This window comes from Nipponia nippon, unplaced genomic scaffold, assembly GCF_047370975.1.
Source record: "Nipponia nippon isolate SJK-2023a ecotype South Korea unplaced genomic scaffold, ASM4737097v1 scaffold_11, whole genome shotgun sequence".
Classification (NCBI taxonomy): domain Eukaryota; kingdom Metazoa; phylum Chordata; class Aves; order Pelecaniformes; family Threskiornithidae; genus Nipponia; species Nipponia nippon.
The window spans coordinates 21,781,391-21,802,450 of record NW_028262302.1 but is presented as its reverse complement, the minus strand read 5'-3'; the positions used below and the strand labels follow the sequence as shown (position 1 = coordinate 21,802,450).

Below are 21,060 nucleotides of genomic sequence, written 5' to 3'. Positions count from 1 at the left end.
TAAGCACTACCCCACTGGCTTCCTTCACAGTGCAAAAGGGACCAAACACTGACGACACATCTGCTCAAGTGGTAACCCCCTCCTAAAGATGTTTACAGAAGCCAGGCTATGGGGGGATGCTTTGGAGGAACAGCTCTCCCTACTTGGATGGCAAAGCTGATACAGCAGGCTAGTTGTCAGCTGTTGTAACGAGAACCTGAAATTGCCATAGTGAGTCAGACCAAAGGACCATCTCGCCTGGGATCCCATCTCCAAGGACACTGGCACCACCACATAGAAGATACTTGGTTTAGGGAAGAATGGAGGATTTGGGCAAATGCAGAGTGATCATTTTGCGGCTCTACTTTCTCAGCAATCTGCTGCCCAGGGACTTGCTGAGCTGAAGGCTACTTCCCCAGCTCTGTGTTTAGCAGCCCTTGATCGTCTTTATCCATTAGTTTCTCTAATCTCTTTTTGAACTGATATTTATTTTTGGTCTCGGCAGTGTTCTGTGATGAGTGCCACAGAATAATTGTGTGCTGTGTGAAATATGTACATCTTTTCCTCTGTTTTAAAATTTCTGCCTGACCTGTATATTTGATGTTCTCTCTTCCCTGTGATATGAGAAAGAATGAATAATCATTCACTTTGCCTTGTGCCTTTCTCCCCCAGTTTCAACATTTTAAGGAAACTAAGGCTATTTAAGTCTTCTTTGTAAAACACCATCAAATTTACTCCACTAAAACAGCTGCATATTTCAAAGACCAAGTTCCAGCCTAGTATAATTTTTTTTTTAGGATTTACATGAGAGAAGACTATGAGAAATCCAGGCAGCTGCCAAACGAGTGACATCTGACAGGTTTGATTTCTACCTCTTTGCTCACTCCAGTGTGTGGTCGCTCCATCCAACCAAGTACTGCTCCTCAGTAGCTGTCAGCCTCCTAAGTGCAGCTGTTTTACATGTCTCTTAACATTTGCAAATGCCTAACTGTATTTTCTGAAACTCTCCGATAAATGCTCGCTTGAGTTTGTTCATCAGCAAAGACAACTTTATATGTTCTACAAGTGACCCTCACGTTTCACCTCTGCAATAACCCTCCTGCAACAGAGCCTTGGGGTTGCTGGTGGTAAGATCTGAGCATTGGGGTTTCTGGTGGTAAGATCTGAGCATTGGGCTTGCCCGAGGCAAAGCGCCCTTGGCATTTGCTGGCCCCTTCTGTGGGCTCCAGTGTAAGCAATAACAGCTATTATGTTGATGTTGACCTCCCAAGTTAACTTCAGAAAACATTATCTGGAAAATCTGATGTGTCAGGTTTCAAAGAAAAGAGTTTTCCAGCTCAATCCAGGTTTGATTTCCTTCCAGAAAAAGGACAAAACCCTTTGGGAACCCAGCACTTCTTGGAACCAAGGTTAAGAGCAATAAACTTTCCTCCTTACTACCAGACTGAAATATCAGCGAAATCTTTTCTGTTAGGAGTGCACCTCTGTCCCCACAGGGTCACGTCAATGCTCTATAACTCATCTTGCAAAATTAAAATACAATTTTTGATGATCAGAGTTGGATAAGGATCAGAAAAATGGCCTGACACATTTCATACATACTGACAAAAGTTTTTATTCAAGAAGCAGGATCTGCACAAAAAATATTTTCCCTGTACGGATAGAGCAAGATTTCAAGATAAAATGTATTACAAATGATTTACAATGAAGCTGAATTAATGTCTTCTCTGAGAATCCCCCCAGTGCCCGCCTCAGGACTGTATCTGTAACCTCTTAACAACATAGAAAAATGATTGTTTTGTTGCCCAATGGAAACACTAGCCTGAAATCCCATGTGCAGTATATTCGGGGTCCCAGTGCCTCATCTGCTCCTCTAAACACTGCCCAGGAAGTGGCACAGTGCCTAAAACGAGCGGAAACAACCCTGGGATTAAGAAGTGATCTGAGAGCTGCAGTTGATCTCAGACTGGATACGGCTAGGAAATTGGATTAGGAAATGACTTTACCTGGGACTGCAGATGAATTGCGGTGTCTGGCATTGGAAAGAGGATTCATGTTTAGATGGAAAAATGAAATTGGGATTGAGGGAAAACTCTAACTTGGGGACAGTTTAATTTGGATTTGGGGGGGGGGGGGGGGCAGAACTGAGCAGAAGCTGCATTCCCTTCTGATGCCTTTTGCTTTCTTCCATCCTGGCCATGCAGTTTTGGACCCTACAGCTGAGGGGATGCTCTGATGTCTTTCCAAGAGTGGTGCAGGGCAGGGGGCTGGTCCCTGGCAGTGCCGAGCAGGGTGGATGCTCACCCCTGGGAATCGAGTGAGTAGTGACTGTTCCTGCCATGCACGTACCATTGCTGTGCTCGTCCCTTCTCAGCTTAATGTCCAGCTGGAGCTTAGGGTTATTTTCTTTCTTCCCTACTCTGCCTGCCAGCCAGGGGACAATGCAGGTGATCCCAACCCTGGGCAGCCCCTAACTGACACCAAGGCTCAACAAAAGTTCTTCCACTTCTGGTGAGCCCTTGCTGCCACTTTCAATATCTTGTTGGAGGGGTGACCAGCTGGGCTAGGAACAAAACCACTCGGTCTGCAGGTCCTGGGGTGGCTGTGCACCCTGTCCCTTATGGCTGCCATCTGAGGTTGGTGGCCAGATTTTTAAAAACTGGGACCAAAACTTGCTAGGATTCAGCATCGAGGATGAAGCTGTATTTTTTTTTTTTTTTCAGTGGAGAGTGCTTGTCACGGCCACCAACACAGGTGACGTCAGTGTTCTATGTCATTAGCAAGATACCCCACTGAGAGCCTTGTGGTACCCAGCCTTGCTGGGAAGGCACAGACTGATTTAACCCCCTGGGTGCCAGGGTGTATCAGCGGCCAGGTTTTCCCGAAGAAGAAGGATCCCCCACAGCAGCTCTTCCTCTCTGCTCCCCCCCCAGGCCCTGAAGCCATCAGTAGGAGCAGCTCGGGCGCGGGAGAGGCAGCAGCTGTGTCTGGAGGAGGCATTGCATCGCATTTCATTGCACTGCGCATCCTCCCTCCCCACCCCCTACTGCTGCAGGCTTCCTCCCTTCGTCCCTCCATCCTCCCCCCCTCCTGGCCCACATCCCTCCCTCCTGCATCCCTCCCTCCTGCATCCCTCCCTCCATCCCTCCCTCCTTCCCTCCCTCTGCCTGCGCAGAGCCACGGACATGGCGCTCAGCAATTTCCTCTTTGCTCAGTGCATCTGCTATTTCCTGGCCTTCCTCTTCAGCTTCATCGTGGTGGTGCCGCTCTCCGAAAATGGCAATGACTTCCACGGTCGGTGCCTGCTCTTCACTGAGGGCATGTGGCTTAACGCCAACCTGACGGTGGAGAGACAACGCTTCACCGTGCAGGAGTGGGGGCCCGAGGCCGCCTGCCGCTTCAGCATCTTCACCGGGCTCCTCTCCCTGCTGCTGGCCACAGTACAGGCCTGGAGGACCCTCTTCTTCCTCTGCAAAGGGCACGAGGAGTAAGTACCCCTGGGGAGGGCAGGGGGTGCCCATCCCTCCTGAAGGCTGGGGCAAGTGGGAGCAGCCTGAGGGTGAAGCATTGGGCTTTGCACCATCCAGATCACCCAGCTCCCTAAAGGGGTTTGGGGTGAGGCAGTGTATTGCCTCCATCTGTCTGCACACACACCATGTACACCCCCACCTGTGTCCAGGGCCCTCTCCGGAGGATGCTTCCCTGCAGGGGTTTGGGGTGCGGGGCCAGATTCACCGCGATGCACCCGCTACCCTTTGGCAGTCTGGGAGAAGTGTCTGGCCAGCTCAGCTGTTGTGGGCATAGAGGGTGCTGGGGGCCATGGGGCGATACTGGAGGCTGGGGCTCGCGGGTGCCTCCTGACCATCATCCCACTACATGTCCTTCCCAGGATGTACACCGGGTGCCTGAAAAACCTTGAAACAACATGGTTGCACGTGGGGGTGCAGAAGGGAACAGTTGGTGGTCCCCCTCTATTTTTATTCTGCTTTTGTGATGGACATGGCAACTATTGCAGAGAACAACTATTGCTTGGTTATGACACGAGAGCAATGCTGAGCGCTCCCTGCAGCAGCTGCAGGGCTGCACTGGCAGCTGGTTACTGTGCTCAGGCAAACCAAGGGGCATCAGACCCCAGCTGGAATAGTGAGAGGCTTGATGGTCCAGGCAGCAGCTCGGGAGAGCTGTGCTCTGTGCTCGGCTCACTGGTGGCCTGTCCTGCCACTTTGCGTAGAGTTCCTGGCACAGGTAACCCAGTCTGCGGGTGCTACGGGGCCAGGGCCCTCCAAGCATCCCGCTGCACAGAGGTGGGAAGGCAGGAGCACATACTGGTGGCTGACTAGGCTAGGAAAGCCATTTTCCCGTGGTTTAGGGACCATGCCAAGGGTAAATCACTCATGTCCAGGTATATTTGGATTGGAGGTTTCTTGGGTCAGTGGCTGTTATGCACATTTGGGCTTGTACAAAACCCTGATGTTGGTAATATTGGGGACTGGGTAGTAGTGTTGTCTCTCTGGCTCTTTCCAACCACTCTCAAGCTGCCTAATACTAAAGCATGCTATAGCAAGTAGAGATCAGAAACTTATTTCCATATTAAAACTTACCTTACAAGATCTAAATATAACCATGGACTTCTTAATACATTTAAATTAGGCTTCCTCAGGTGATCAGACACGTATAGAGCATTAGTTGAATCCAGACATTTTTCAGTTTTGCAGTTCAGAACTAGTTAATTTTTGGAAAAAACCAGCAGTAAAAATCTTGTAATAATGAAATTTGGATCAGATGTTTGGCCTGCTTCCAATTGTGGCTATTTAGTTCAAAACTGTTGGGCAGGCCTCTGAAAATTGTCCCTTTAGGATCACTGCTGCTGGGTCAGCTCTGGAGTAAGTTGGCCTGAGGAAGTCAGGGTTATGCATCCTAGCAAGGTGGCCAGTCTTCATGTGCAATGGCTTCGAATGATTGCTGTCAGATAGTTAGGCCTGCTAAAAATCCTTCTTAACAGGGTCTCAGCACCCCTTGCCTCAGGGACAGACTGAGCTTGAATTGCCTGCAGGGGTAGGAAAAGCAAGTGCTCACTGCGAGCCATGCTCTGGGTCTGGGACTGTTCAGCTCAGCTGAAAGGTAGAGGTACAACTCAGATACTTCACTACTAGGATTGCAAAGAAATGTCTGCTTTGAGTGTAAGCATTTATCATTAAAGGGCATCCACTCAATCTGGAATATGTAGCTTGAAATTCTGATCTAGGTGAGGCAGAAAGCCAAATTAGCACAGTTCTCTACCAGGATGCCCTGGCCTGAGGAACCTCCAGCACACAGTGATGGTTACTGCTTGCCTGGTGCAAATTAAGTGCAACACTCAGCTCTGCTTTGCCGGTGGGAGGTCTGATTCTGGACCTTGGCACCTCTTCTGTGCTGCAGGGTAGGAAGTAGAGGGAGGACCAGAGGTCCCAGGCTGGCGATGATCCACTGAATACCTTGGGAACTGTTCCTTTTCTAGGGCTTTTACTAATTGTCATGTCAGCTCTGTTTTTATTCAGTGGACTGCTCAAGTCTTTTCTGCCTCTCAGGCCAGCATACCACGCTAAGGTGCACACAGTGGCTATGGCTTTAGCAAGACTTGGGATGAAATCTAGGCTAGGTGTGAAATCAGGGCAAGGACAGTGAACATGCAAAATCGTGGTGTGCTTGTCCCAGCTCCCTCTGCTATATGAGTGACCCTGGCACTCTGCAGAGGTGAGCTGATCTAGTCCTCCAGGTCCTGTGAAGCCAAAGGATAAGAGTAGGATTCATCTCTATGTTCATCTAGAAATCATGTGTCCTGGCATCCAGCTCCCACTAGTTTGTAAGGGCACTTCTGGAAGGTGGTTTATTTCACTTCTTTTCTATCAGTGTTGGGATGGGATGGGACGGGATGTGACGACTGTCACTTTGGAGAGAACCTAGACAGCCCCTCTAAAGCCACATCAATCCAGAAACAAACATCCTAACCCCACTGGTAATTGTTTCCTCATTTCATTTTAAAGAAGTCCTCCTGAGGTCACATATGTCTCACCATGCATAACCTGTACAAATTAGGATTGACCCAGAACCTCCCCAGGATTCAAACACTGACTCAAAAAGCCTCTCGGCTTTTCATTTAATGAGCCACCAGGGAAGAGAAATGACTAGGTTTTTGTTCTCTGGGGTAAGTAGACTCCGTCTATCCTCAGCATAATGAGAGCGGCACTGGTGGGAAATTCGTCGTACTCATCCTTACCACCTAACCTGAATGGGACGACCTGCCTCCTGGAGTTGCCAGTCTTTCTCTAAGCTAGAGTAGATGTCCAGTTTTTAGATAATGAGACTTTCCAAGTGCCATCTAGAGCAGTTTCAAGTGGGAAAGGACTTGGTCAGATGAATGAGAAAAGGATTAGAAAGTTTTCACTAACTAGAATTAAGGGGCAGAGTCAAGCAGCAAGATTGGAAGATGAGTAGACAATTCCTTGGCCCTATGGGACCACTGTAAGCATCCCACCCCCTACCACTCCAAACAGCATGTGCCTAGGGCTGGCCCTGGTTAGAAAAAGTTAATGGAGCTGAAGTAAATTGACATTCAGCTGACAGAAAGTACATACTGACACCAAAGCCAGAGAAGTCCCAAGAGTAGCTGGCCTGCTCTGCAAATTGCCCATAAAACTGAGACTCGTGTCCTATGATGGCAGTACCTTGTGTTACATTGCTTAAAATGATTATAGCTATCAGTACTGTGTTGTTTTATTTTTAGTTTCCCTCTCCTAGGCAATTTTTGTCCCAATTATCACTTTAGTCATGAAATAATTTTAGCTCCAGTTACTATATAATTTAAGCTAATGACATTTATTTTAACAATGGTGATTTTCATCATTACAGCTAATGAAAACCATGCTGTGTATGAACAATCGCCACTCAGCATTTATGATTTAAAGCCCCATCCTCTTGTGAAAAAAAAAATAAAAATCAAAAGCACTTACGAATGAAGATAATGTGACTCAAAATCATAATCCATAGTTCTTCAATGTATTAGGTGTTCTTAATTAAAGCAGATGTGTTTCAAATGGAAACTGATATCTTTGTGCCCAGTGTATGCTGCTTAGAGAGACTGCTGATGTTGTGTTTCAGCTGTTTATGAGTTACATTTTTCTTCCCTTTTATTGCAGCTCTTTCTTTTATGCCTTCCTGAATCTGCTGATCAGCGCCTTTGTGGTTTTTATCACATTTATTGCTAGCACTATAGTGAGTGTAGGATTTAACATGTGGTGTGATGCAATTACCGAAAAAGGAAGCATGCCAAATAGGTTAGTATCGAAGAATACATTTTCTTCCTTTTTTTTTCTGTATATGCACAAATGAACAGTGGTGTTACAAACTGTAGTTATTACATGCAAGGTGAGCAAAGGGGAGAAGGCATTTGTAATGTGGAAATTCAGATTTTTTTCATCTGGAACAAAAACAGCAAATAAAACTTTTTTTGCATTTAGTTTCTCACAAAGAAAAGTACAGTTTCCCTGGTGTTTCACGGTCTCTTTAAGAGTCAGGATCATAAGCAAAAGAAATCCATTAGTTTAAAAAGTTTTATTTCCAAAGGAGATCTGGATTTGGAAATGCTGTAAGAATGGGAGGAGTGTGGTCTTGTGAGCAGGGCAGGGGACCGGGAGTCACGGCTCCTGGCTTGCTGTCCTGGCAACCCACTGTGTGAGGGTGGGCAAGTCACTCATCCTGCCTGTGCCACAACACACCATCATCCAAAAACTGGTATAAAGATGCTGGCCTCATAGCGGTGCTGTGGATGCCCTGAGAGCCACAGAATGGAAAGTGTTTTGTAAGTGCAAAGTACAGATGGTTGGTACTTTCTTACAGTGCACAAAATGTACAGCTCCTAAAATGGTCTGCTGTATCCCACGATGCTTATGCTCCTTATAGGAAACATGATAAGTTGAGGTAGACTTTTTCCTATCAAACAAATAACAATGAAGAGAGAGGAAAAGGTGACATTTTATGTCATATGATATTGAATAGACGTACTATTTAAAGCGTACATTTATATTGCACATTGTCATATGTTGTAAAATGCCATAGTAAATGTTCTGTTTAGGGCTGCAACGATTAATCGAATTATTCGAATATTCGGTTAAAAATTCAATTACAAAAAACGTCTAATCGAATATTCGGATAAGAACCCAAGATGACCGACAGCACTGAAAAGGAGAGAGAAGAGGCTGCAGAAATCAACCGAGAGATAGAAAGACAACCTCAAAATCCTGGGATTTTTTTCACACCAGTAAAAGTCCAAGTTATTTGTAAAATCTGTAGGCAGCCTCTATCTTACCATCAGAGTATCGTCTCCTTGCTGGAGCATCTGAAACAAAAACACCCACACAATTCCTTCTTCTGAGGCTTTTCCTGATGAAGTCAAAAGGTAACGGAGGCTCATACACTTTGTTTCGTTCAGGGGTGAAGCAACCAAGCTGGGGTGATGCCAGATGTGTATATGTGGGAGGCTTGGGGGTAGGGGGAGAAGAGGGTTTTAAGTATATTGTTGTCATAATAACTATTACAGTTCCACTTACGGAAGATTGGTGTTAACACTTACATAATTATACATTTTATTTTTAAAGAAAGTAATTACATGCCTCTTTTAGCCTAGTTTTAGAGAAGATTAGCAAGCAACCTGGTTACTGCAATAACTTGAATATCTTTTGATAGAACATGCCATTGTGACTGTTTGAAATGCATGTAAGATGTTGCTTCATGTTATGTTTGGTTTGCCTGTTTGGAGTCTCTGAAATAATTTTCTTTTTTCCCCTGCAAATGCCTTCCTTGGGTAGCTGTGAAGAATTACAGGATATAGATCTTGAACTGAACTTAGAAAACTCTGCTTTCTACGACCAGTTTGCTATTGCGCAGGTAGGTCAGACTAGGTCATGGTTCTATTCCAGTTCATTTGCCGCTTGCTCATTGATCTGGAATTGCTGGAGCTGAACTACTGCTCCTTTGAAACCAATGGGAGCGTTTCCACTGACTTCAGCAAGTGCTGAATCAGGATGATGGTGACGGGCACATTTGCATTTTAAATTCAAAATAGGTAGTTTTGAATGCGGACATGTCAAAACCTGACTTTGCCACTGATCATGTTACTCATGATGGAAAATTTATTGTTTCACTAAAGAATGAGCTCTGCAAAAGTTGCAACACTGGTGTCCTGGAGCTCTTCATTGTTGTTTAGAGTAATGTCTGAACTGCACCAGATCATGGGTCTATTAGCTTTGCCTTCCAGGAATTTGTCTGAGATCCCCGAGCCCATATAAATATCAGGCCACTGAAAATAATTAAAGTTTACTGTCATTTACATAGGGCTGTTTTCTGATGAATCTTTGAGAATTAGACCTCTAAGGCTGTCAGACCTTTCTATTGAATATGCTAGCTCTAAGTCAACAAAGTCAGTGAACACTGGGACTTGAGTACTTGCTCATGTAAGCACATACTAGTTCTGCAAGGAGGATAGCCCCATCCATGCAGAGCTGCACCCATAAGCATGCTTCTTATGTTGTCCCATATGGGAAGAGGCAATAGCTTGTCTGGGGCACTCCTGGAAGGTAACCGTGCCTCTTGGACACAAGATAGTTTCATGCCTTTGTTGCCAGCACTGGCATCTAGACACCCAGCTCAGACATATCTGCATGTAGGACAGAAATATGCCATTGAAAGTGACCCCTTTATATGATGTTAGCCCAAGGCCAGGCTGTATTTTGTAGCAGATTTTGCCATTAACTCCTTATCTGCCAGCCAGTGGGATGGTAGCAGAAGTAAACCTGTTATCATTCTGTAGCTTTGAGTTCATGGGAACTAAATGTCCATGTCCACCTTGTGAGTTTCCAGTTCTTTAGATATTGTCATATAAAGCCAAATTAATCTCTCTTATTTCCAAGGTTTGTAGAACAACTAAAAAGTGTTCTTTACTGGTGAACTGAGATAATTTTAAGTATGGGCAGAAAGACTTAAGAGAATTTCCAAAGTGCATAATATATATAGGAACATAAAGTCCCTTTAAAAAATAGTGGCCCTTGGTTATCTAAATTGGCTATTAGACTAAACAGCTGTATTACTGTCTGGAAGTGTTTAAATTGCTGTATTTTTTTAAATTAAAAATGCAGTATGTCAAAACTGAAATACAGGGATTCAATTAATGTTTCTTTGCTAAACGCATCATAGAATTAAAATGGAATTTCTGCCAGAAAGCTTTACTGCAAATGAGCCTCCTCTGAGGCAGGGAGGCCAACATTCACGTACCTGTACCAATCACAGTGTAATTATTTCTATGAAGTTAAGCAAGAGAGACTGACAAGTTAGTGATGGAACCTATTGCAGATCTGAGGCTTTAAGCCCAGGTATCTCATGCCAGGTATAAATGAGCCACCGGGAACTTGGATGGATTGGAGTGGGTTTCCCTTGCTGTCTGAGTTCATGCTAATGTGAACCAGTTACCCCAGAGTGTAACAGTTCAATTGGTAAGATTTTCTCAACAATATTTTGAATAGAAATACCTTAAAATTTATACTTCTCCAGAGGTAGAGGGAGGCCTGAAGGACTTGGGAAGAAAATTTTGGAAAATATCTTAAAACATATTGCAGTTCTAAAGTAGCAAAAGTGAAATAATCCCAAGAATTGTCTGCTGGCCAGAATGTCAGATATGGGAAGTTCAATGGATGCGCCTGGATTATACCGATTTCTTTTTTTCATTATTGTACTTAGTGCATTTTTGCCTCAGTTTTTCTAGTACATAAGGAGTTTTTCCTTTTAAGCTAAGAATAACTTGACAGAGTTGAGGAACGGTGGGGCCAGGACCTCATTGGGTGTGACTTGGTGTGACTCCATGGGTCTTGGTCCAGCTGAGATTTTGATATTCACCTGGACAGTTGATTTTGTTTTTACAATACAGTACTGATCTCTTTATCATTTCTTTTCTTCTCTAGTTTGGTCTCTGGGCTGCCTGGCTGACTTGGCTGGGAATTACCATTCTGGCTTTCCTGAAGGTTTATCACAACTACAGACAGGAGGACCTGCTAGATAGTCTGATCCATGAGAAGGAGCTGTTGCTAGGAAGATCCTCTTCACGAACCTCTTTGCAAGATGAGAAAAGTGGCATGATCTAAAGTGTAAGCAAATTAACAGGGCAGGATCTAGATTTTATTATTCAGTAGTGCGAGCTGAAGTTGAGTCAGGGTATTGAGTGTGTGAGATATTTTCTTTCCCAAAGGAGATGTACTTGTGAATCATCCACTTCCTCCATGAGAAATTGTTGGCAGAAATACTTATATTAGGATGCAGAGAATGAATGGCCCCATGTGCCATTGGCACAGCAAACTTTCTGTCCTGTGCAGGCACAATCTAACCTGCTCTTGCTAGCAGAGCTCCTACGTGTTATCACTGGCTTTCGGGGAAGGGGTCATTTCTGAGGACTGTGCTGGCAAGATCAGGCTACAGAGTCTAGGCTGTTTCTTCAAACTATTCTGCAACAACAGTTGTAACTGGAGCTGTGTCCAGTTCCTTGTCTCTCCCTCTCCTCCCTTTTGCCAGTAAAGCTGTCCCTATTCTCACTTTATTCTGGGTAATTGCAGCTCTGGTCCCAGTACAGACTCTCACTGTCTCTGCTTTTGCTATGTATGGATGCAGTTCTGATGAACCTGTTACTCCTGCTCTGATTTTGAGTTCATTTAGAACAGAGAAACCTGTGTTCCAGACTTGATATTTAATATTGGACAGCGTTAATGAATTTCATGAAACCACTATATTATTACAGTATCTGTCAAAAACTGTGTATCATTTGGAAGGATGGTGGAGAATTTTTGTGGTTTTGTTTCTTCTTAGATTTTGGCATGACCAACATTTATTATAACTCCTGAAGTGTAGTGTAGCTAGCAATTGCTGAAGCTTGCATACTAAGAAATTAGGCTGAATAGGTAGTATTAATGCTTGTGCATTTATAAATGTAACTTGGTCCCTAACATTGTATGCTATTCAGTTTTGAGTATTAGAATTTACTTGTGATATTTGTTTCATATAGGGTATGCAAAATTACTGTAAACATTTGCATTGTAGGTATCTCTATATATCTATAAACATAGCAAGGAGCTCGAACATCTGAGTTATTTTATAGGTAGTTCAGTGTGGAATGGGTCCGTTCTCCCCACTGATGGACAGGAGTTCCAGGGCTGATGAATTTTACTGTGAAAAGGGAGAAGAACTGTTATTTTCGCAAAGCTAACAACAAATAAAGTGGATGGTTGAGATGAGAAGTAGATCTGATAATTAAGGCGAGTCACTCCGATGAGTGTGGGATTTGCATGATAGAGAAGTAAAGTTGTACTACAATTAGGCAGCTGTCGCTGGGTACACATTACACAGAAGACCCCAATTCAGCAGAAAACTTAAGCAAACAGTTCAGTTTAGGTTGAAGAAAAATTTTTGTGAGTACACAGATGCTGCCTGTGGCAGCTGTTTTTGAGTTGAGTCTCAAATTATTGCAACACAAGTGCAAACCATGCATATCTATATTGCCTGTTAAATAAGAAGGTTCGGGAGAGAAGACAGCAGGCTTCTGCCCCATCAGAGCTCAAGCCTGGGGCTAGCACAACCATATAGATTTACCGTTGTGTTCTGGGGACTGTCAGGTGCTTGAAGTTAAGTACCTACTTAAGTGTTTGGTTGAAACAGAATTTGAAGTCATAAAAAATCCCTGAATTTGTAAGCATTTAGGGCATAAAACCTAACATTACATTTAACAGCCAAATTGTTCTCATAGATTTAGGGAAAAAAACCCTCCGTGGACTGTAAGCAGTGAGCTGGTCCTGTGAACATAGCTTATAGCCCCTGTTGGCCACAGCTGTCTGTAGAGAGATCTTGTTTTTCTGCCCACAAGGGAATGCAATTCCTTGATCAAGTTAGTTAATGGCAATTTTAAATTCAGACATCAGGACTGTTGGAATGCTTTTTTTTTAACTAATTTGGTCTAATAAGAGATATGTTCTTGCAGGTACCTAAGCCCTTTGCCAGGGCATGACTTTCCCCTTCATACCCCTTCATACCCTGAAGAAGAACTTGGGTCCTAAAAGTTAGCCTGTTTGTTTCCTATGTTTCCCCAGTTGTTTCTCCAACTGTAAAAGACACTACTTCTCCTTTCAGTCTCACTGGATTCAGCAATGAGACTCTCCCTACAAATTACTTCAGTGCATGACTTACTCCTCATGTGGAACCATGCTGTTGCTGTGTGTAATATATTTTATGTATGTGCCAAATCAGGCTTAGGCTGAAGTAACGTGTGGGTTTGGACCACTGTTGCTGATCTTGCCTGGGGGTTTGAAGAACCAGGAGGTAGAAGATAGCAAGTGTCCCCTCCTCAACCCTGCTCTGAGATACCAGGGCTCAAGCCTTGTCTCTGGTTCTGAGGAGGAAGAAGGTGCTGCTCATCAGTGAGGCTGCCCAGAGCTCATGCTCAGAGAGGTCTTTTTTCCCTTGTCTTGGGGTCTTTTCCTCCTTTCCACTTCCATGAGAAGCAGCAAACACTGGTCCTGGGGTTTCTACTCTTGTTGACTTTTGTGGTTAACAATTTCAGTAGCATTTGTCACCCTGACACTGTTTCCCTGACACTATCTTCATTGTTCTGTAGCTTAGTAGACAAAAAGTGGGATCTTTGAAGCACCTGGGGCAGCCAGGATCCCACGTCGAAGTAAAAGTAAATAGGAATGAAAAACCTCACTTCAGCCTTTGGAAAGTTCAGCCCAACAGAAGTACATGTACAGACTCACCTGTTAACTTTGGCATCAAAGCTTAGCCTCTCTAATTCATTTACCTGGACGAATTCTTCTAGTCCCAGTTGCCTTTCAGTGCCTATGAAGCAAAGATCTTTGCTGTTGGAGTTGGTATGTAAACTGAAAAGAGGCTGAGGCTCTCCTTTGAGTCCCACAGGCGTCTCAGTCTCTTTTCCCCAGCTTCCCTCACTTGACCAGGTGGGGTGAGGCTGGCACGCAGCTTGCAAGCATCAGTGATGCTTAAAAGCAAAGCTAGTTTTGAAGGGAGCCCCTGGGCAGTTGAGAAGGCAAAGCATGCAGTGGGAAGCTCTCCGGCTGACTTGAGGGGAGGAAGGGTATCCTTGGGCTTTTTTGTTTTAATTTATTTTTCTGCAACCTCTTCTCCTAAAGCTTGGACACACAGGCCAACCTGGTGATGCCAAGCTGAAAATGCATTGGAATGGCAGTATTATTTGTACAAACTTACATACCTATGCTCTCCGTCACACACATCTCTGTCTTGCACATTTCTGACCTCTGCTTTTAGTCATCCATTGCCAACCAGTGCAGAGTGTGGCTGTAGTAGGAGTTTCTCTGAGTCAAATGTTGCATTTCTGTGATATTTCAATGCCTTCTTTAATTTGCCATCTCCAAAAGCAGGCCTCTGGAAACAGTCTAGCATGAGATGTATTCAAAGAACCAGAACCTTGTGTGGTATTTATACTTCTATTTATTTATTGTCACATCATGGAAGGGGTAAAAGCTTTGTGGCCTTTGCCCATGCAGCCCCTCCTGCTGCTGCCCCTCATAAAGCTGTGAACCATTCTGGTGAAGTCTGTGGGATGCAGTTGTTTAGTCACCGTGTTCCCTGTGATGCTAAAACCACAGTCAAAAGATCTCTGTTTTGGCCTGTGAAAATTGCTAGTAATGCAGGGAGAGCCTTATTTAGTCAAATGCAACTGGATTCTGCTTTCTGAGGCACCAGGGTGTTGCCACACAATTATTCTTTTAGACTGAATATATTCCCCACATCTGCGGTTAATTTCCCTGCCAATTCCCTGCCAGCAGTCCACACTAGGTTAGAAAAATCTGAGTAACAAGTGTCGTCTGAGCTTTTAGATCAATGCAGTTCATTATTATTTTTATATTGGAGAAACAATTGAAGACATTTTTTGGAACAGAATTTCCTCATGAGGGCACAAATGCTCATAACTCCTTACCCCACTAATTCATGAGGCATCTTTCAGCTGTGAACTTTCAATAAGAATCACAAAAATAAGAGCATGATGATTTACTTTAAAAATGTGTGCTATGGCAATTTTTCTATGGTCCCTTAGAGAACTGGTTGTTATAATAACCAGTGATGGACACTTGAGTACACGGACCTTGTCGTGAAAGCATTCGCTCTCAGGAGGTGGTATATGTGTGTATGTACAATGTACACAGACATATGCCAGAAAGAATTCCACTGCTCTTCTGTGATGTGGCAATAGGCCCTTCTCTTAACAGGCGGCTTAGGTCAGAGTAGTTGTTAGGTTCCCTTAACTTTCTACACTGCCTTTTTCTTACTTAGTATTAGGATCTGTGTGATGATACATAGGTTATGATACCCAGAGGTGGATGTGGATGTGATGTGAGCAGAGCAGGAAAGCACTGGCCAGTGCACAACTTCCAAAGGGCTGAGATGGGTTTCTAATGGGGGTTTGCAGATGTTTTAACTCCTCCCCTATCTCTGGGTAATGTCCTGATGTTAGCTGTATTAGTCCTGTTAGGAGCAGAGTCACATTTCCCTTCAAAGCTTTCCCTCACCAACACGAAACACTGTTGATTTAATCTATGTACTATTCAGGATGGAAGCAGAGCTACAAGGAACAGGAGCACACACTTTACAGTTATATTGCGTGAACAAGGGGTGCTTTTCCCCCGATTCAGGAATTCTGCGCCACGGACTCCTAAATGACCAGTGATCCTGGCATGAACATGGTACTGTTATTAATTAATTTAAAATGCAGACTTGCAGGCAACAAACAGAAGATATTTTGATAGGAGTGTCAATCCTTCGGTTGCCAAACCATGCTTTTCTGCAACACAGTACAATATTCTGGCTCAGAACAGCCAGCATGTCTTTTTGTAAACAGTCATTTATTTGCTGTTAGAAAAGATAAGGTGACAAAGGCGAAAAAAGATGTATTCATAATACAGTTATTTAGTAGTGGGAGTTTAGATGGGAGAATTCATTTGAAAACTTATTTATTGTCTTAATGGTTGAAGAAACTCAAGCAGATCTTTGGTGTAGCAAGTTAGCGTGTCGTTCTTGAAGGGCTAAGCTGATTCATGGTGTCTGAGAATCTAACCAATCTAACCCTCTGTATTTAAAATAACCTGAAAACTCACCTTAAGAAAATACATACACTTGCCCTGTTTCTTCTAAACCCCCGATGTAAATAGCAGGTTAGAATGTCCTAGGCTGTGTTATTCTCTGAAATGGAGGGATAGACTGGACAAACTGATTCCTGGTTTGAGGGCTTTGGGGTTTCTTGGTGCAATGGCTGTTGCATGTGAAATGCATGACTGGTTGAGAGAGGACACTCAGGATTCCCCTGGACACCTGAAGGCTCTCATCAGTGAGATACAAAGCCATGCTTCACCTTCATTTGTCCTCCAGAATCTTTTAGTCTTTGTTGCAAATTGGTTCAACCTCAATTGTTCGCACCTCATGCAGCTTAGCCCTTAGGTTGATGGTTGGAGAACATCTCCTGATGGGAGATGTGCACAGGACTCTCTTCAGGCTGATCTGGGTGCAGAATGCAGGGTCCCCTTGCTAGGAAGTGTGAGCCACAGGCCATTGTATAGGCTTTATGCTGGAAACAGGGTTTCCACACAACCTCAAATCACACATCTATCTACTTGATGGGTCTCAGAAAATGCAATATCAAGTGTGCAAATTCAGAATGGATGCTTGCTGCAAATTGTTCAGTGCAAGAAAGTACATGCAAACCTGGTGTTTGGGTGAATGGGGCTTTTATCATCTCCCTTCTCCAAAGCACCCCACCTCAAACATATTGCATGTAAAATCACTTTTACTATTTAAATGATAAATTTAACAAAAATCCAGACAGTAATTCATACTGGCAAGTCTTACGGTATTTTGTGACAAGCCAATCTGGGTTTTGACAAAACTTTTTTCTTTTCTTCTAAATGAATGTGTGAACATCCTTGAGCTAATGGGAATCCTGTCTATATCCAGATCCTAAATTTGTGCCTCAGATCATTTCCTTTGCTGATGGAAATAGCTCATTTTTATCTCATTGGAATGTTTGCTTTGGAGACCACGAATGTCCTTTCCTTATGCTTAGGCAATCTGGGAAGAGAGGCAGGTTTTGCCTGGCTAGTTTCCACACCTGCATGCAGTGAGAAAACACTCATACAGGTTCCTGAGCAGTGAAATTGTTTTAGAATTATTTCTGTTCATGGTCCTAATGTCTTGAAGTACACATTCCTATTTTTGTCCTCCATAAGAAAGAGAAAACTTAACCTCTGTATTTTAATATGCACAAATACACATTAAGAGATTTTTGATTTTTTTTGGAAGTGACAAAATTTCACTCAATAATTTACGAATCTAACAACTGTATAGAAGACAGCACTTTGGTGTACTCTTAACATAGAAGGGAAAAACACAACCGCACTCTCTCAGAAAACTTAACATTTTTTTCTGAGAGGTTAGACAGCAATTTACTTAATATATAGCAAGTACTGCTTATTTCAATGCAGGCATGTAATTGATAGCATCTTTCTATTCTGTTTTTGGGAAGAGTATTTACATAGCAATGCTTTCTCTTTAGTTTCTTTTGTCCGTGCCAAAGAGTGTAATTGAACTGCTATTGCAAACATAGATTAACATGAATGTATTCACCTGAGTGCTTAAACTTTTCTACCTCTCATAGCTGCTATAACTGCTATAAGTGCTTGAACTGTTATTGCACACAATAGTCAAAAAACCTGAATTCATGTGAGAATCTAAATCCTATTTTCACAGATAGCTAAAAGATTTAGGATTTAACTCATTAGCTTCCTGCCAGATTCTCGTTCCTAAAAAATGGGCATAGGCACCCAAGAAGGGCTGTGTGAATAACCCTTTTGATTGGTCAAATAATACTTTTTTTTCTTTTCTTTTTTTTTCCTCACCAAAACGAAAAGCCAGCAACTGTGATTTGTTTGACATAGAAGGTTATATGTTACCTGAAAATCTGCATTTCACAAGGGTGGCAGAAAGCAATGAGCTACTTGTTAAAATGCCTGTAACAGTCCTTCCCCAGCCCTCCCTGCTGGCAGGTAACTGTGAGGCACAGGTTTAATCTCCCCCTCTGCCTTGGGAGACACAAGCCTCCATCTCCATGGCAAATGCTTCCTCCATGGTGTTATCCTGGATCCCCCTCAAATCATCCTGCTGGAGCTTTTCTACATGGCTTGAAACTCCTAATTCCTGCTGGTTCTGGCGTTTATCAAGGAGACAAAGTACTTGGCAGGAAGAGCTGCTCACTGAAATAGCTTGAATTATTTGTATGTGGTGGAAACCCAATTTGAGAAGTTTTTGTTCCCCCTTTCCACTTGACTATGTTGTAAAGTGAGGGTTGAGACAACCTGCCAGGAGGTGGGAACGAAGAGTCATCATTGCTGTTGACCTGTTGGATGACTTCTCACACAAGTGAGTAAACAGTTGTGTGACAAAACTACTCTTTTATTTACTCCTTATTTTCCCCTTGTTTCCCCCCAGATTTGGGCAAGTTTGACTCCAGTTTGTATACAGATTCTGAAGAGTATTTATGAATGTGAGAGAAATTGCAGCTCCTACAGCAAACTTTACATTTGTCAAAAAATAAGAAAAAGTGTGGCAGATTTTTGCTGTTCTCACTCGGGCTCTCTGGGGTATGACGTCAAACCCTTCCCTTTACATAAACCAGGCCTGATTCGGGTGACATGTTGCTCTAGGAGCTGCCTAAGACTGGTGCCAGCAATCCCTTGAGGAACCCGGTGGAGTTAGATGAGTGCTACGTTAAACCATAGATTTTAAGGTGGGAAAATGTTTGAAAAACATCTGTCATGGTATTCCGCATAACACAGTCCAGAGCTCTTCCCCCACTCACTCCTGCAGCAGAGGGAATTATCGTTCCCTGTTAACACTGTGAAGTCCAACAGTTTGTGTCTGAAATAGAGCACATCTTCCAGCAACACACTGGATCTTGATTTAATCAGTTAACCCTTTCCACTTTCTAGGCTGCTGCAACAGTTTTAACCGTCATTGTTAAAACAGTGTTCAACACTTGACTTCAAAAGGTGCTAACAGTCTCCTTATTAAACCACAGTCTTCCTGAGTTGCAAGCATTCTGCTAAATGATGCCGAGAAGCTCCGTGCTGAACAGTGTCCTTCCAGGGGGAGGACCAATGCATTGGAGTCCACAACCAGTGCAGACTGATGGCATCAGAGCAATTCTGGTCAAATACTCTCTGAATAAAACTATTGCTATATTTCAGCCCAAGCTACACAATTGAGAAATCAACATATTGCAATCTGAGGCACACTCCTAAGAGGGTTTATAAAGGTTTATAAACAAAAAAAACCACCACCAACAAAAATCAGCAGTTCCACTGACATCTCCTTCCCCTGGATCCTTTCGTCTCCAAAAACATTCCTGCAAACTTCAGAGGATTTTATTGCCATCAAGCTGATCAGGCCTTATTTCTCATGTCTCTTCCTAATGGGGACAAGGACTGCTGAGGGGGACAGGAGAGAGCCATAAATCAGAATAGAAATAGGTAGTGGGGACAACTGTTTTAGTGCATTTGCTATGAGGGATTTCGGCTTTCAGGCTGCGATGTGAGGGATCCAGCATGGCAGTGCCTGTGCTGGCAGCGCTGGCACCAATTTCAACCTTTGCTTGGCCTGCTCAGCCCCAGCCTGCTCTTGTGGCATCACAAACTGCAGATCATCTCCTTGAAGTATGTGTTTGCCTAAACCCAGCTTCTGGAGAGAGCCACCTCTGTCAGCTGTGCAGATACCTAGTGTAAAGGTGCTGGCATTGCCACCACGTTTGGAGGGCCTGCTTTGGAAACCTCTTCCTTCCACATTGGCAGATCCAGGTACCATAGAGCTGGCCCTTTGCCCCCTGCGGCTTGTGGTTTGTGTGGAGAAGCAAAGACTGTGCCCAAATCTCTGTAGACTTGTCATTTTTGAATGGAGATTATTAGCACCCCTAGTTTTAAAAGGTTTGGGTTTTTTTGTGTGGTACCACCTGCAAAGACCTGAAGCAGATCTTTCTTGCTTGTAAGTCAGTGCAGAGCCTGAAAGCATTTCAGCCTCTCTGAAATGGATGTCCTGTGACTTACGCATTCGTAAGCTATTGTCTCTTCTCATAGCCACATGGGAAAAGCTTTATAAGAGTCTAGATTAACTGTTGTGTTATGCTGCTAGAGGTCCTCGCGTAATGGGTATTTGGGGACAAAACTGAACACTTTTTCATAATTGTTTAACCATTGAAAGCAGTAGAGGGGCAGATCCTTTGCTGGTGTATATAGCTTAGCTTTGTGAGCCATGCCGGAGCCACGCCAGTCCACACAAGCTGAGGGTAGAGCCTGCTCTGTTTTGAACATTATCTTTCTTGATTTGTGTGGTCTTTTGCAGTGTAATGACTGCTGATTTGGAGCTTTAATTGCATGCATTTGACAGAAACAGAATTGGAGTGAGGTTTATTATTGTTTTGATACAGTCTCAAAAGGGAAGCTTTTTACTAGCATTTTAATACAGCTCTTTGTAAACAACGAGCAAATAAAAATTCTGAGTCCAATCCTTCTGCTAATGGAGTCACTGACAAAGTTTCCTTTGGCTTTAGTAGGAGCTGGACTGGGTTCAGTATAAGTGATACACTCTAGTGTTACTGATAATGAGTTAACGTGTTTTATATATTGATGCTTTTTGCTGGACAGTGCATTGGCTTTTTATGATTTGGTGATATACACAAATAAATTATTTGAAAAGTCAATATTTCTGTGCCTGCTTTTTGAAGGTGAATTTAAATTGTTACAATGTAAGATAAAAAATTGTTCTCAAAGTCAATGGTAGCATCTTAGTTCGTGTACTCATTCCCCAGCATCTGCATGCCACAGCTTGTATAGTCAAGGATATAGCCAACCATCCTAAGCTGCCTGAGCCCTTCTGGTACCATCTTCCAACAGTGAACTCTAATGCCATCGGAGGCAAAGAGAAGATGCTCCCATGTCA

General features: G+C 43.5%; 1 protein-coding gene across 1 annotated transcript; it reads left to right on the top strand.

Annotated features, from left to right (window-relative positions):
• Positions 1-3,141: 3,141 nt before the first annotated feature.
• TMEM179 (transmembrane protein 179) lies at positions 3,142-20,821 on the top strand. The gene is made up of 4 exons (XM_009467193.2): positions 3,142-3,466; positions 7,155-7,292; positions 8,823-8,901; positions 10,968-20,821. The coding sequence occupies exons 1-4, from the start codon at positions 3,165-3,167 to the stop codon at positions 11,145-11,147; spliced, it is 699 nt and encodes a 232-aa protein (XP_009465468.1). The 5' UTR covers positions 3,142-3,164; the 3' UTR covers positions 11,148-20,821.
• Positions 20,822-21,060: the final 239 nt, after the last annotated feature.

Excerpts from the sequence above, each read along its gene's own strand:
- TMEM179 (XM_009467193.2), top strand. The coding sequence starts at position 3,165 with ATGGCGCTCAGCAATTTCCTCTTTGCTCAGTGCATCTGCTATTTCCTG. Across the intron at positions 3,467-7,154 it reads CTCTGCAAAGGGCACGAGGA|CTCTTTCTTTTATGCCTTCC; the intron begins GTAAGTACCCCT and ends CTTTTATTGCAG. Across the intron at positions 8,902-10,967 it reads ACCAGTTTGCTATTGCGCAG|TTTGGTCTCTGGGCTGCCTG; the intron begins GTAGGTCAGACT and ends TTTCTTCTCTAG.